The sequence below is a fragment of the Phoca vitulina genome, unplaced genomic scaffold, assembly GCF_004348235.1.
Source record: "Phoca vitulina isolate PV1807 unplaced genomic scaffold, GSC_HSeal_1.0 scaffold14, whole genome shotgun sequence".
Lineage (NCBI taxonomy): Eukaryota > Metazoa > Chordata > Mammalia > Carnivora > Phocidae > Phoca > Phoca vitulina.
Window position 1 is genome coordinate 1,494,789 of NW_022589717.1, and position 14,586 is coordinate 1,509,374.

At 37.8% G+C, this 14,586-nt stretch overlaps 1 protein-coding gene across 2 annotated transcripts in view; it reads right to left on the minus strand.

Moving 5' to 3' along the window:
- The window catches only part of BBS7 (Bardet-Biedl syndrome 7), a 50,853-nt gene that overhangs the window by 21,698 nt on the left and 14,569 nt on the right, over positions 1–14,586 (minus strand). For both annotated transcript variants that reach the window (XM_032412761.1, XM_032412760.1), the window contains exons 8-12: positions 13,640–13,770; positions 12,087–12,171; positions 11,251–11,353; positions 9,439–9,631; positions 334–408 (exon numbers count right to left, since the gene is read on the minus strand). In XM_032412761.1, coding sequence (XP_032268652.1) covers positions 334–408; positions 9,439–9,631; positions 11,251–11,353; positions 12,087–12,171; positions 13,640–13,770 — 587 coding nt within the window. The remainder of the gene's footprint in view (positions 1–333; positions 409–9,438; positions 9,632–11,250; positions 11,354–12,086; positions 12,172–13,639; positions 13,771–14,586) is intronic.

The window sequence follows — 14,586 nt, forward strand, 5'->3', positions numbered from 1 at the left end:
ATAAATAAAATCTTAAACAATAATAAAAATAAAATTAAAAAAAAAAAAGTAGAAATGAAGCAGAGGAAAGATATAATAGCCAAGGAGATAGAACTGGCAGAAACTAGTGACTAATTGGATTTAACAGATCAGAGAAAGGAAGGAATCTAGGATAACACCCCAGGTTTCTGGATTATCTGAAAACAGGGAAAAAGAGCAGAAGCAGATTTTCAGGGAAAGGTTATGAAAAAGAGATAGAAGAAGAAACATCAAACCCTAGTAGCATTTATAGACTTTATTCAAAATGGCATAATAGAAAAAGTATCTGAAAAGTTGTTTATACTTTGTACTCACCTCAGAATCACAGCTGCTAAAGCTGACAACAGCAGAATTTTTATCCACATCAAGTAAGTCTATTGGAACATCACTCTAAAGGTAATATTAAAAAAAAAAAAAAATGGTTCAGATGGAAAACTAAAAATTTTCACAAAACATTATTTTCTCTTAAAGATTTTATTTATTTGAGAGAGAAAGAGAGAGCACGAGAGCAGGGTGACGGGCAGAGGGAGAGGGAGAAGCAAGCTCCCCGCTGAGCAAGGAGCCCAATGCAGGACTCAATCCCAGGACCCTGTGATCATGACCTGAGACAAAAGCAGAAAATTAACCGACTGAGCCACTCAGGCACCCAACAAAACATTTTCTCTAAGGGTTCTCTTTAGTTCTAGTTCATAGTCATCTTTAAATTTGAACATATGAATTCTCAATTTATATTTGATAATATGTACTTCTAGAAAATAAATGCAATAAAGAATAAATGTTATATCACAATGACTTATTTTTTTTCAAATTTTATCAGAGATCACAGACTGTCATCTCTCACCACCCCCCTTAAAGTATAATCTTCCTAATATGGCCATTCTGATTATATCAGTTCATTTTTATCAATTTTATTTTCACCTGTAACACAGAAAGGAGATAATTTTTCTCTCCTGGAGAGGTAGTTTCTAGGACACAGCTGTTGCACCCAGTTCTATGTAAATTATGCTCCTAGAGTTATTAAATGCAGCTCTTTTTTTTTTTTTTATTATGTTATGTTAATCACCATACATTACATCATTAGTTTTTGATGTAGTGTTCCATGATTCATTGTTTGCGTATAACACCCAGTGCTCCATGCAGAACGTGCCCTCTTTAATACCCATCACCGGGCTAACTCTTCCCCCCACCCTCCTCCCCTCTAGAACCCTCAGTTTGTTTCTCAGAGTCCACACTCTCTCATGGTTCGTCTCCCCCTCCAGTTCCCCCCCTTCATTTTTCCCTTCCTACTATCTTCTTTTCTTTTTTTTAACATATAATGTATTATTTGTTTCAGAGGTACAGGTCTGTGATTCATCAGTCTTACACAATTCACAGTGCTCACCATAGCACATACCCTCCCCAATGTCTATCACTCAGCCACCCCATCCCTCCCACCCCGACCACTGCAGCAACCCTGTTTGTTTCCTGAGATTAAGAATTCCTCATATCAGTGAGATCATATGATACATGTCTTTCTCTGATTGACTTATTTCGCTCAGCATAACACCCTCCAGTTCCATCCACGTCGTTGCAAATGGCAAGATTTCATTCCTTTTGATGGCTGCATAATATTCCATTGTGTATATATATATATATATATATATATATATATATATATATATCTCACTTCTTCTTTATCCATTCATCTTTTGACGGACATTGTGGCTCTTTCCATAGTTTGGCTATTGTGGACATTGCTGCTATAAACATCAGGGTGCACATACCCTTTGGATCACTACATTTGTTATCTTTGGGGTAAATATACAGTAGTGCAGTTGCTCGGTCATAGGGTAGCTCTATTTTGAACATTTTGAGGAATCTCCATACTCTTTTCCAGAGTCGCTGCACCAGCTTGCATTCCCACCAACACTGTAGGAGGGTTCCCCTTTATCCACATCCCTGCCAGCATCTGTCGTTTCCTGACTTGTTCATTTTAGCCATTCTGACTGGTGTGAGGTGGTATCTCATTGAGGTATTGATTTGGATTTCCCTGAAGCCAAGCGATGTTGAGCACTTTTTCATGTGTCTGTTGGCCATTTGGATGTCTCCTTTGGAAAAATGTCTGTTCATGTTTTCTGCCCATTTCTTGATTCAATTATTTGTTCTTTGGGTGTTGAGTTTAAGAAGTTCTTTATAGATTTTGGATACTAGCCCTTTATCTATGTCATTTGCAAATACCTTCTCACATTCTGTCAGTTGGCTTTTGGTTTTGTTGACTTTCTTTTGCTGTGCAAACGTTTTATCTTGATGAAGTCCCAACAGTTCATTTTTGCCCTTGTTTCCCTTGCCTTTGGTGATGTTTCTAGGAAGAGGTTGCTGTGGCTGAGGTCGAAGAGGTTGCTGCCTGTGTTCTCCTTTAGGATTTTGATGGACTCCTGTCTCACACTGAGGTCTTCCTACCATTTTGAGTCTATTTTTGTGTGTGGTGTAAGGAAATTGTCCAGTTTCATTCTTCTGCATGTGGTTGTCCAATTTTCCCAACACCATTTGTTGAAGAGACTGTCTTTTTTTCCATTAGACATTCTTTCCTGCTTTGTCGAAGATTAGTTGACCATAGAGTTGAGGGTCCATTTCTGGGCTCTCTATTCTGTTCCATTGATCTATGTGTCTGTTTTTGTACCAGTACCATACTGTCTTGATGATGACAGCTTTGTAATAGAGCTGGAAGTCCAGAATTGTGATGCCATCAGCTTTGCTTTTCTTCTTCAACATTCCTCTGGCTATTTGGGGTCTTTTCTGGTTCCATACAAATTTTAGGATTATTTGTTCCATTTCTTTGAAAAAAGTGGATGGTATTTTGATAGGGATTGCATTGAATGTGTAGATTGCTCTAGGTAGCATTGACATCTTCACAATATTTGTTCTTCCAATCCATGAGCATGGAACGTTTTTCCATTTCTTTGTGTCTTCCTCAATTTCTTTCATGAGTATTTTATAGTTTTCTGAGTACAGATCCTTTGCCTCTTTGGTTAGATTGATTCCTAGGTATCTTATGGTTTTGGGTGCAATTGTAAATGGGATCAACTCCTTAATTTCTCTTTCTTCTGTCTTGTTGTTATGTGTATAGGAATGCCACTGATTTCTGTGCATTGATTTTATATCCTGCCACTTTACTGAATTCCTGTATGAGTTCTAGCAGCTTTGGGTTGGAGTCCTTTGGGTTTTCCACATAAAGTATCATATCATCTGCAAAGAGTGAGAGTTTGACTTCTTTTATTTCTTTTTGTTGTCTGATTGCTGTGGCTAGGACTTCTAATACTATGTTGAATAGCAGTGGTGATAGTGGACATCCCTGCTGTGTTCCTGACCTTAGGGGAAAAGCTTGCAGTTTTTCCCCATGGAGAATGGTATTCGCTGTGGGTTTTTCATAGATGGCTTTTATGATATTGAGGTATGTACCCTCTATCCCTATACTCTGAAGAGTTTTGATCAAGAAAGGATGCTGTACTTTGTCAAATGCTTTTTCTGCATCTAGTGAGAGGATCATATGGTTCTTGTTCTTTCTTTTATTAATGTATTGCATCACATTGATTGATTTGCGGATGTTGAACCAACCTTGCAGCCCAGGAATAAATCCCACTTGGTCGTGGTGAATAATCCTTTTAATGTACTGTTGGATCCTATTGGCTAGTATTTTGGTGAGAATTTTTGCATCCATGTTCATCAGGGATATTGGTCTGTAATTCTCCTTTTTGATGGGGTCTTTGTCTGGTTTGGGGATCAAGCTAATGGTGGCCTCATAAAACGAGTTTGGAAGTTTTCCTTCCGTTTCTATTTTTTGGAACAGTTTCAGAAGAATAGGTATTAATTCTTCTTGAAATGTTAGGTAGAATTCCCCTGGGAAGCTATCTGGCCCTGGGCTCTTGTTTGTTGGGAGATTTTTGATGACTGCTTCAATTTCCTTAGTGGTTATGGGTCTGTTCAGGTTTTCTATTTCTTCCTGGTTCAGTTTTGGTAGTTGATACATCCTAGGAATGCATCCATTTCTTCCAGATTATCTAATTTGCTGGCATATTGTTGCTCATAATATGTTCTTATAATTGTTTGTATTTCTTTGGTGTTGGTGGTGATCTCTCCTCTTTCATTCATGATTTTATTTATTTGGGTCATTTCTCTTTTCTTTTTGATAAGTCTGGCCATGGGTTTATCAATTTTATTAATTCTTTCAAAGAACCAGCTCCTAGTTTCATTGATTTGTTCTAGTGTTCTTTTGGTTTCTATTTCATTGATTTCTACTCTGTTTTTTTTTAAAGATTTTTATTTGAGACAGAAAGAGAGGGCGAGAGAGGCAGAGGGAGAAGCAGGCTCCCAAGGAGCAGGGAGCCTGATGCAGGACTTGATCCCAGCACCCTGGCATCATGACCTGAGCCGAAGGCAGATGCTTAACCATCTGAGCCACCAAGGCACCCTCTGCTCTGATCTTTATTATTTCTCTTCTCCTGCTGGGTTTAGGCTTTATTTTCTGTTCTTTTTCCAGCTCCTTTAGGTGTAGGGTTAGGTTGTGTATTTGAGACCTTTCTTGTTTCTTGAGAAAGGCTTGTATTGCTATATACTTTCCTCTTAGGACTGCCTTTGCTGCATCCCAAAGATTTTGAACAGTTGTGTGTTCATTTTCATTTGTTTCCATGAATTTTTTAAATTCTTCTTTAATTTCCTGGTTGACCGATTCATTCTTTAGTAGGATGCTCTTCAGCCTCCATGTATTTGAGTTCTTTCTGACTTTCCTCTTGTGATTGAGTTCTAGGTTCAAAGCATTGTGGTCCGAAAATATGCAGGGAATGATCCCAATCTTTTGGTACCAGTTGAGACCTGATTTGTGACCTAGGATGTGATCTATTCTGGAGAATGTTCCATGGGCACTAGAGAAGAATGTGTATTCTGGTGCTTTGGGATGGAATGTTCTGAATATATCTATGAAGTCCATTTGGTCTAGTGTGTCATTTAAAGTCTTTATTTCCTTGTTGATCTTTTGCTTAGATGATCTGTCCATTTCAGTGAGGGGGGTGTTAAAGTCCCCTACTATTATTGTATTGTTGTCAATGTGTTTCTTTGCTTTTGTTATTAATTGGCCTATATAATTGGCTGCTCCCATGTTAGGGGCATAGATATTTACAATTGTTAGATATTCTTGTTGGATAGACCCTTTAAGTAGGATATAGTGTCCTTCCTCATCTCTTATTATAGTCTTTGGTTTAAAATCTAATTTGTCTGATATAAGGATTGCCACCCCAGCTTTCTTATGGTGTCATTAGCATGGTAAATGGTTTTCCACCCCCTCACTTTCAATCTGGAGGTGTCTTTGGGTCTAAAATGAGTCTCTTGCAGACAACATATTGATGGGTCTTGTTTTTTTATCCAATCTGATACCCTGTGTCTTTTGATTGGGGCATTTAGCCCATTTACATTCAGGGTAACTATTGAAAGATATGAATTTAGTGCCATTGTGTTGCCTGTAAGGTGACTGTTACTGTGTACTGTCTGTGTTCCTTTCTGGTCTATGTTGCTTTTAGGCTCTCTCTTTGCTTAGAGGACCCTTTCAAAATTTCTTGTAGGGCTGGTTTCGTGTTTGCAAATTCCTTTAGTTTTTGTTTGTCCTGGAAGCTTTTTATCTCTCCTTCTATTTTCAATGACAGCCTAGCTGGATATAGTATTCTTGGAGGCATATTTTTCTCATTTAGTGCTCTGAATATATCATGCCAGTCCTCTCTGGCCTGCCAGGTCTCTGTGGATTGGTCTGTTGCCAATCTAATGTTTCTACCATTGTAGGTTACAGATCTCTTATCCCAAGCTGCTTTCAGGATTTTCTCTTTGTCTCTGAGACTCGTTTTACTATTAGATGTCAGGGTGTTGACCTATTTTTATTGATTTTGAGGGGGGTTCTCTGTGCCTCCTGGATTTTGATGCCTGTTTCCTTCCCCAAATTAGGGAAGTACTCTGCTATAATTTGCTTCAATATAACTTCTGCCGCTCTCTCTCTTTCTTCTTCTGGGATCCCAATTATTCTAATATTGTTTCATCTTACGGTATCACTTATCTCTCAAATTCTGCCCTCATGATCCAGTAGTTGTTTATCTCTCTTTTTCTCAGCTTCTTTATTTTCCATCATTTGGTCTTCTATATGGCTGATTCTCTCTTCTGCCTCATTTATCCTAGCAGTTAGAGCCTCCATTTTTGATTGCACCTCATTAACAGCCTTTTTGATTTCGACTTGGTTAGATTTTAGTTCTTTTATTTCTCCAGAAAGGGTTTCTCTAATATCTTCCATGCTTTTTTCAAGCCCAGCTAGTATCTTTATTATCGTCATTCTGAACTCTAGTTCTGACATCTTACTTATGTCCGTATTGATTAGGTCCCTGGCAGTCGGTACTGCCTCTTGTTCTTTATTTTGAGGTGATTTTTTCCATCTTGTCATTTTGTCCAGAGAAGAACAGATCAATGAGAGAACAAAATGCTAAGAGGGTAACAACAACCCCAGAAAAATATACACTAAACAAATCAGAAGAGACCTGAAACTGGGGGAAAAGAAAGGGAAAGAATGAAAAAAGAAAAAAAAAAGGAAAAGATAAAAAGAAAAGAATATGATCAAATATGATCAGGCTGGTGACTAGATCAGTGCCACACACTAGATTTGGGGAGTATTTTGGTCTGTTAGAAGAAACTGCCTCCCAAAATTTTAAAGAAAGAAAAGCTTATATATGTACAAAGGGTAAATACAACAAAGGGATGGAATATGACTGTAAAGATGAAAATTATAAAAGATTTTATAAAAGGAATTGATAAGAAGTTGGTTGAAAAACGAAAAGAAGAGAAATTAAAAAAAAAGGAGGGTGGGGAGAGAATGTGATCAGGCAGGAGACTAGAACAAAGCCATACACCAGAGATTTAGGGTATATTTTGGTCTGTTAGAAGAAACTGTATCCCACAATTTTAAAGAGAGAACAACTTATATATATACCAAAAATAAGGTTAGCTACTATGAAGGGATAGACTATGACTCTAAAACTGAAAAATAAAAAAGATTTTTTAAAAAGGGATTGATAAGATGTTCGTTGAAAAAGGGAAAAAGAAAAATTCAAAATAAAAGAAAAGAAAAAGAAAAGCAAGAAAATTTAAAAAATTAACTTTGAAAGACTAAAGAATCGTGGGCAAAAAGCCATGAATTCTATGTGCAGTATTCCCCTAGCGCTGGAGCTCTGCCGTTCTCATTGATCAGTAAACTTGGTCTTGGCTGGCTGTTCTCGCTGATCTTCTCAGGGAGGGACCTGTTGCCGTGGTTCCCAAATGTCTTTGCCAGAGGCAGAATTGCCCCACCCTTTCCGGCGTCGGGCTAAGTAATTTGCTCGGGTTTGCTCTCTGGAGCTTTTGTTCCCTGCAAGCTTTCCGTACAGCTTTGGAGGACGAGAGTGAAAATGGCAGCCTCCCAATCCCCGCCCTGGAGGAGCCGAGAACTCGGGGCCCCGCTCCTCAGTGAGCCCCCAGAGAAAAGCAGTCAATCACTCCCGTCTCCCCGGTCTCCGGCTGCAGTCCGTGCTCACCCGGCCTGTGACCGAGAATTTCTATATCTGGCACACGACCCCATGTGGAGTCTCCAAACCCAGCAGATCCCTGCGGTGCACTCCCGCGCCACTCCTCCCAGGGGAGGAAGGGGAGTCTCTCCGGATCTGCCGCTTGTTGGGTCCCTGCTGGAAGAGCAGTGGCCCGACTGTGCCACGGATCACGGTTTATAGCAACCCCGAGCTGAGAGCCCACGCCTTGGCTCCATCTCTGCAGCTGGCTTTCCTGCTCCGATACCTGGGAGCCTGCCGCACTCAGGCACCCCTGGTCTTTCTGTGACCCCGAGCGTCCTGAGACCACACTGTCCCCGCGAGGGTTCCACCCCCCGCTTAGCCACTGGAGCGATGTCCCTCAGCGGAGCAGACTTCTAAAATTCTGATTTTGTGCTCAGCTGCTCTATCACTTGCCAGTAGCGGCCGACGGAGGTCCACTCCCCTGCCATCTATGTTCCCGAATATCGCCTCGGATTCACTTCTCCGAATGTCCTACCTTCCAGAAAGTGGTCGCTTTTCTGTTCAGAGAGTTGTTGCTATTCTTTTCTTCGATCTCCTCTTGAGTTTGTAGGTGTTCAGAATGGTTTGATCCCTAAATAGCTGAATTCCTGGGACCAGATGAAACTTAGGAAGGAAGTAGGAGACCCCTACTCCTCCGCCATCTTGCTCCTCCTCCTTTGACTGCAGCTCTTAAGCTAGCATTACTTAAGACAGATTTCAGCATTTACTTTTTAATTAATAATCTGATCTCTCCCCCACATCTTTTTAAACCTTGTCTTCTTCCTCATCTTTATTCTTTTCTCATTATCTGATGGTTTTCCATCTTTTGTTTTCCATTCATCCTACTACCATCCTTTTCCACTACCTGAATATCATCCAATTTAAAGAAAACTAATTAAATATATTGTTGAATGGAGTTGTATATTATTATCCCTAAATTTCACCCTTTGTCCTTACCCACTTTGTCTACTGACCTACCTAGAAACTGATAGCTAATGAGCAAGCTGTACTATAAGCTACCATTTCAGAATCTGGAGCTTATAAAAAGATTCTTTTTTTTTTTAAGATTTTATTTATTTGACAGAGAGACAGAGAGACAGCACAAGTAGGCAGAGTGGCAGGCAGAGGGAGAGGGAGAAGCAGGCTCTCTGCTGAGCAGGGAGCTGGATGTGGGGCTCGATCCCAGGACCCTGGGATCATGACCTGAGCCAAAGGCAGCCACTTAACCGACTGAGCCACCCAGGCGCCCCTTAAAAAAAGATTCTAACAAGGGCATTGAATACTGTAGTTTTCTGTCACATCTCTTCAAATTCTCCTAAAGGTCAACCAAAGAACAAAACCCTTAACTTCTTTCTGATGTTTCCTAAAACTTAAGTCCATGAGTCTTTCGTTTAATACTTATAGTATAAATAAAAAGTAAAGATATAATCCAGGTAATCCATGAGCAATTGATTACCTAATGGAAGGTTAAGAAAAGCTTTTAAAATTATATAAACTAAATGCAACATTTAAAAGATAAACACTTAAAGGGGCACCTGGATGGCTCAGTTGGTTAAGCGTCTGCCTTAAGCTCAGATCATGATCCTGGGGTCCTGGGATGGAGCCCAGCGTTGGGCTCCCCGCTCAGTGGGGAGTCTGCTTCTCTCTCTCCCTCTGCCTACCCCTCCCCCCATTGGTGCACTCACTCTCTCTCTCTCAAATAAATCTTGAAAAAAAATTTTAAAAAAGATAAACACAATTACTGTCTAAAAAGTGTTCAATAATAATTAGTGTATATGACTGGTCTGCAAAATAGATCCAATCACAAAACAAATAAATTAGACATTTTGCTTACCTGTATTAAGACGTTATCTATCGCTGTCTGTACCTCTAAGATGAGACTGTAGCTGGCATCATCTTTATTTAATGTGAACTTATCATTTACACTAAATGAAGGTACTGCTGATTTTGCTTTGCTTGATTGAGAAGACTGTTGATATTTCTCTCTTTCCTGTAGTACCTTATACTGCAGATGTTCCAGCTCACTCCTAGAGGAAAATATATACAACTCTGTCACCTATAAGTATACACATTTGAAGTCCTTAGAATGATTACAAGAATTTGAGACATTTTCTTCTGCAAAATGGATTTTTATTAGGTGAACTAGAACTATGACACTAATAGGAACAAAATTTTGTTTCTATGACTGGCCAAACAATTCCACATTATTTATCTCTAATCTAAAAATTAAAACTCAGTTCCATACCAGCAATATTAATAAAGAGTTGTAAGTATCAAAGCAAGTTGCAAATAATCAATTCTAATACACAAATCTAGTTACAGTTACATATAATACTAATCAGAAGAGAAACTGATTGTACTGGCTGAGAAACATATTAGATTTAATTTGAAGAAACAAAATGTGTAAATATGTACCTGTCAATCAGAATTAGGTGAGACAGACAAAGGAAGGAGGCTGCAGAGTATTCACATTTTGGGGACCACAGGATGATCATGAGCCAGTGGTACAGCTGAAGTTCTATTAAGTGTTGAAGAAGATTTTGCTTAGATTGAACTGTACAGGCATTGCTTCATTGCTTAGAGTCATTCCAGTCAAAGGGAAAACCCATATGCAAATGAAGCAAATAGTAACTGAGAAACAGCAAAGAGGCTTCACCAGCCCCAACTTAGGGGGAAAAGTCTGGGAAGAGCTTGGAAGAGATTTGTGCAATAAACAAAGGAAAAGATTTATTTGTCCAAGAAATATTTACTGAATGCTTCATATGTACCTATGTTGTAGGTACTGAATGAACAAAACAGACATAAGCTTCTCATCCCATATTCCACTGGAATCAGGAGGGATAGACTGGGTTATAAATGTACAGTACTATACTGAGGATGTGAGATAGTAGACATTGACTCTACTTGGTTTCTTTGTTGCATGAACGTTGGAGCTTGCTCTCCAGGTGGCTTTGCTAAACTGGCTTGTGGTAAACTTGTGTGGCTTTAGTGAATTAGTACTTGTGGCATTTTGCTTCCTTAAAAACTTCTGTAGCCCTCAACTACCACCAAAAAAAGATTGGCCGTCACTGCCCCAAGAGGTTGGCAAGGGTTGAAGTAGGGAGAGCAGTCGTTAAAAGTTTTAGCAACTCACACTTCTTCATTATATGAAGCAATTTTACTTGAGTCTGGGCCCCTTTTCATAGGACTTGTCAAACTGAATAGGCCACAGAAGCAATCCCTGTGTCTAAAGGAATCAACATTACTCATTTCCAGTAAGAAAACTGATAAGCCAAAGTTAAAGATTCAGAAGGGTCTATAGGAGCAATAAACATTACAATTAATGAGGAATAGAGCATCTGTGTTGGTTTCTTTCTAATGCCTGTGAAAAAACAAAACACTACAACTATCTATAACTAAACAAGTGAAAATATGATCTAAGAAAAAGTCAATATAGAATAAAGCATATAAAAGTATATTTCTAACTTTGAAATAACTAATTAGCACTTACTGCTAATTTTCTGACTGATAAACTTTCATTTAAAAAGGTGATAAATGAATTAAAAGGTATAGTTCCTTCCAATATTCTGCTTCTATTAGTAATAAAAAAACAACCACACACTTCATGAAATAAAAAAAAAAAGCAAACAAAAAAATCCAAGATTACCTTAAAGAAGAAATTTTATTCTGCATCTCCTGATTAATTTTCAGTTCTTCTCCTGGTCCACTTTCCTTATGTACAGGCTCTGTTGTCAGACCTGTAACCCAGCCTGTAGAGATGAAATTACTTAATCATGCACCACTTAGTGCTGCTAGTGTTAAAAGAAACCCCAATTATTACATGCCCCTGTGTCCACCAACAGCAACCTCATTTAGTCTAGGACTTATTCTCCTTCAAAAAACAAAACAAAACAAAAAACAAAAGAAATCAAGTTGGAAAATATTCAAACCACAAAGAAGAAATTACTTAAGCATGTTGTGATATTATTTTTATTTTGCCTGAAACACTATAATACTATGATTAAGGAAATCTTTCACATCTTACAGTTTTAGTTTTCAAATATGGAATAAGTCAACACATTCTAGCAAATACCTGATGAATTAAAATAGTCTTTCAAATCATTTTCATGTAAAATTAAACTCTCACACTGGCTATTTTGAGAATGCAAAAATGACCATCTCAGAAGCAAGGAAATTTTTATAAGAAATGTACACAATAACAAAACTAAATTTCAGTGAATACTTTTTAAAACAAAGAATGTAATTTAATTTTCAAAGATACTAGAGCATGCTAAGTACTCTTAACAAGTATTATTCAAATATTAACTGTTTTATAAATCAATACACCCACTCCTTCCCTCATTTTTCAACCAATAAAGGTTTAATAATATAGGTAAGATTTACTAATAACACTTTTTTTAAAAAGTAGTCATCAAAACTAATTTATTAAATGTTAAGTTTTTTCTTATTCATTCTTTCTTTACTTACTACCGTTTACCTTACCTGAATATGTGGATACCACAATTTCATCATAGCCATCTTTCCCTATACAACCACCCTGGATAGATGTGACACTTTCAGACAACATCTAAAATCAATTTAAGATCAAGCACTTCATTAATAACTAAAAAATTCACATATTAAAATAAGCCATAAAACTTATTTTCCCATTTCCAGATTTCAAAACATACATTTACTGAATACTTACCATGTGGAAACAATGAGATTGGAAGGCAAAAATCCTGCACAAATGGCAGAAAATTCCAGTGCTTTTAAATTTGGGGAAAGAAGATTGAAAATGACTCATATATTTGTGTGTTGCACTTAGCCTCATCAGTCACCTAATGAGCAAAAATCATTTATTTATATAGTTTTTCCCTTTTTGTTTTTAAAGATTTATTTATTTTAGAGAGAGAGAGAGGGAGACTGTGTGCATGAGTGCATGTGCATGGCGTAAGGAGGGCAGAGGGAGATGGAGAGAGAAACTTAAGTAGACTCTCCCTTGAGCCCAGAGCCCGAGGTGTGGCTCAGTTCCATGACCCTGGGATCATGACCTGAGAGGAAACCAAGAGTCGGACATTCAATCAATTGTGCCACCCAGGCATCCCAAGAAAGAAGTTTTTTTAAAAAATTACATAAGCAAAACTCCCAATATGTTTAGTCTATCTGAATTCCATATGCTATCTCTCATGTGTTTTTCCCAAATAGTTTTTTTAATGAATAAAGAAGAAGATAGCCTATATGAAACCTTTAGAGAATTTTTATCCCCATATTATCTATGTAATGTACTTTCTCTATACATCAAAACATCTGTATTTGCTGATCTGCAGTTAAAGCTAAAACTGAGAGGTAGCACTAGTACAGAAATTAGACAGAAAAGTTAATTGATACTGAGTTGTGGTTTTTTTGTTGTTTTTTAAAACAGCCTCAATGAATCCTCCCTGAGGCAGGATGGGAAATCGTGGACTGGAGAACACCACTTCATGAAAATGAAAGATTCCATTTACGGCAGAATGATTCTCCATGTAACTCTGTACCTTAGGATAAACAAGCTGAACTACATTTAAAATTTGTGAACTAAAATTACTCTTATCTAGTAATTCTCATATGGTAAACTCTTGGGTGGGTAGAAGTGAAATTGCAACTTTTCTCTCTCTGCTTAAGGATATTTTGATATTGTCCTAACAACATGAGTTTACTCCTAAAACATTATTATCTTGAAACAACACAGTCTTGTTTATGTTACCCAAACATATAAATGTTACTCCTGTAATCTACTATGCATTATAGAAACTAAGGCAAAATATTTAACACTTCAAATATACACTATTTGGAAACCAAATGAAGCAGTAATTTATTATTCAGCTGGAAGTCAACAGTCTATTATTCAAACACAAGAGTGGTCTAGAGAAGATTTTGACAACATCAAAGGTGCAATATTCTAAGCCAAACACAAGATTTTAACATATTTGATTTAATAAAACCCAAACCATAATAGTCATCTCTATAATTATTTGATGAATAAGCATATATAGTCTTTTTTTAAATGAACTGACCTGATCAAATCGTAGAACAGGCTCATTTGCATTGTCAAAACTGTACACTTCCACCATTCCATCATCTCTCCCAACAAGTAAATCCTTAACCCCATCACCCACAATGTCAAAGCTGTCAACACACAAAATCCCTTTAAAAAAAGATGATAGAGGTGACAAGTTATTAATAAAACTAACACTACAGTCAAGTATATACAAAGTAAAGAATGAAAAAAAATGTATATACCAAATCAGAATGGGAAAAAAACAAAAACCTTGGACCATAATCAGGTGTCCTCTTTTCTATCTACATTCATCCATTTCCAAGACTTTAAATATACTCTAAACAGAAATGGCTCATAAGTTTATATCTCCAGCTCTGGCCTCTCCCCAGAGCTCCAGACTCATATATCCAAGTCTCTATTCAACATTTTCTTTGAGACATACATTTGCATCTCAAACTCTCCATATCCAATGAAAACTCTTCATTCCCCTTAATCACACCCCCTCAATGCTCCTTCCCCAATCTCTCCTCATCTCAGTAAGGTATCACCCAGTTCCTCAGGCCAAAATTCTAGGCTACATCTCTGATTCCTCTCTTTCTCACTGCCCAGATCAAATCCCTTAGCAAATCTTATCAGCCCTATCTTCAAAACACATACTGAAATTGTCTCCTTTCCATTTCCAACTACCATTAGCTTAGCCCAAGCTACTTATATCTCTAGCCTAGAGTAAAATAAATTATAACAACCATAACAATGACTTCCTTACCAATCTCCATGCTTCCAATTTTGACCTGCTTCCCCCCAAATCCATTCTCTCTAGTAGGTTTTTTGTTGTTTTGGTAGATTAGATCATGTCATACTCCCACTTACAATTCTCCAAAGACTTCTCACTGCACTTAGATTAAAATCCAAACCCTTTTCCAAGGCCCACAAGGACCTACATGATTTGGCTCTATGCTACTT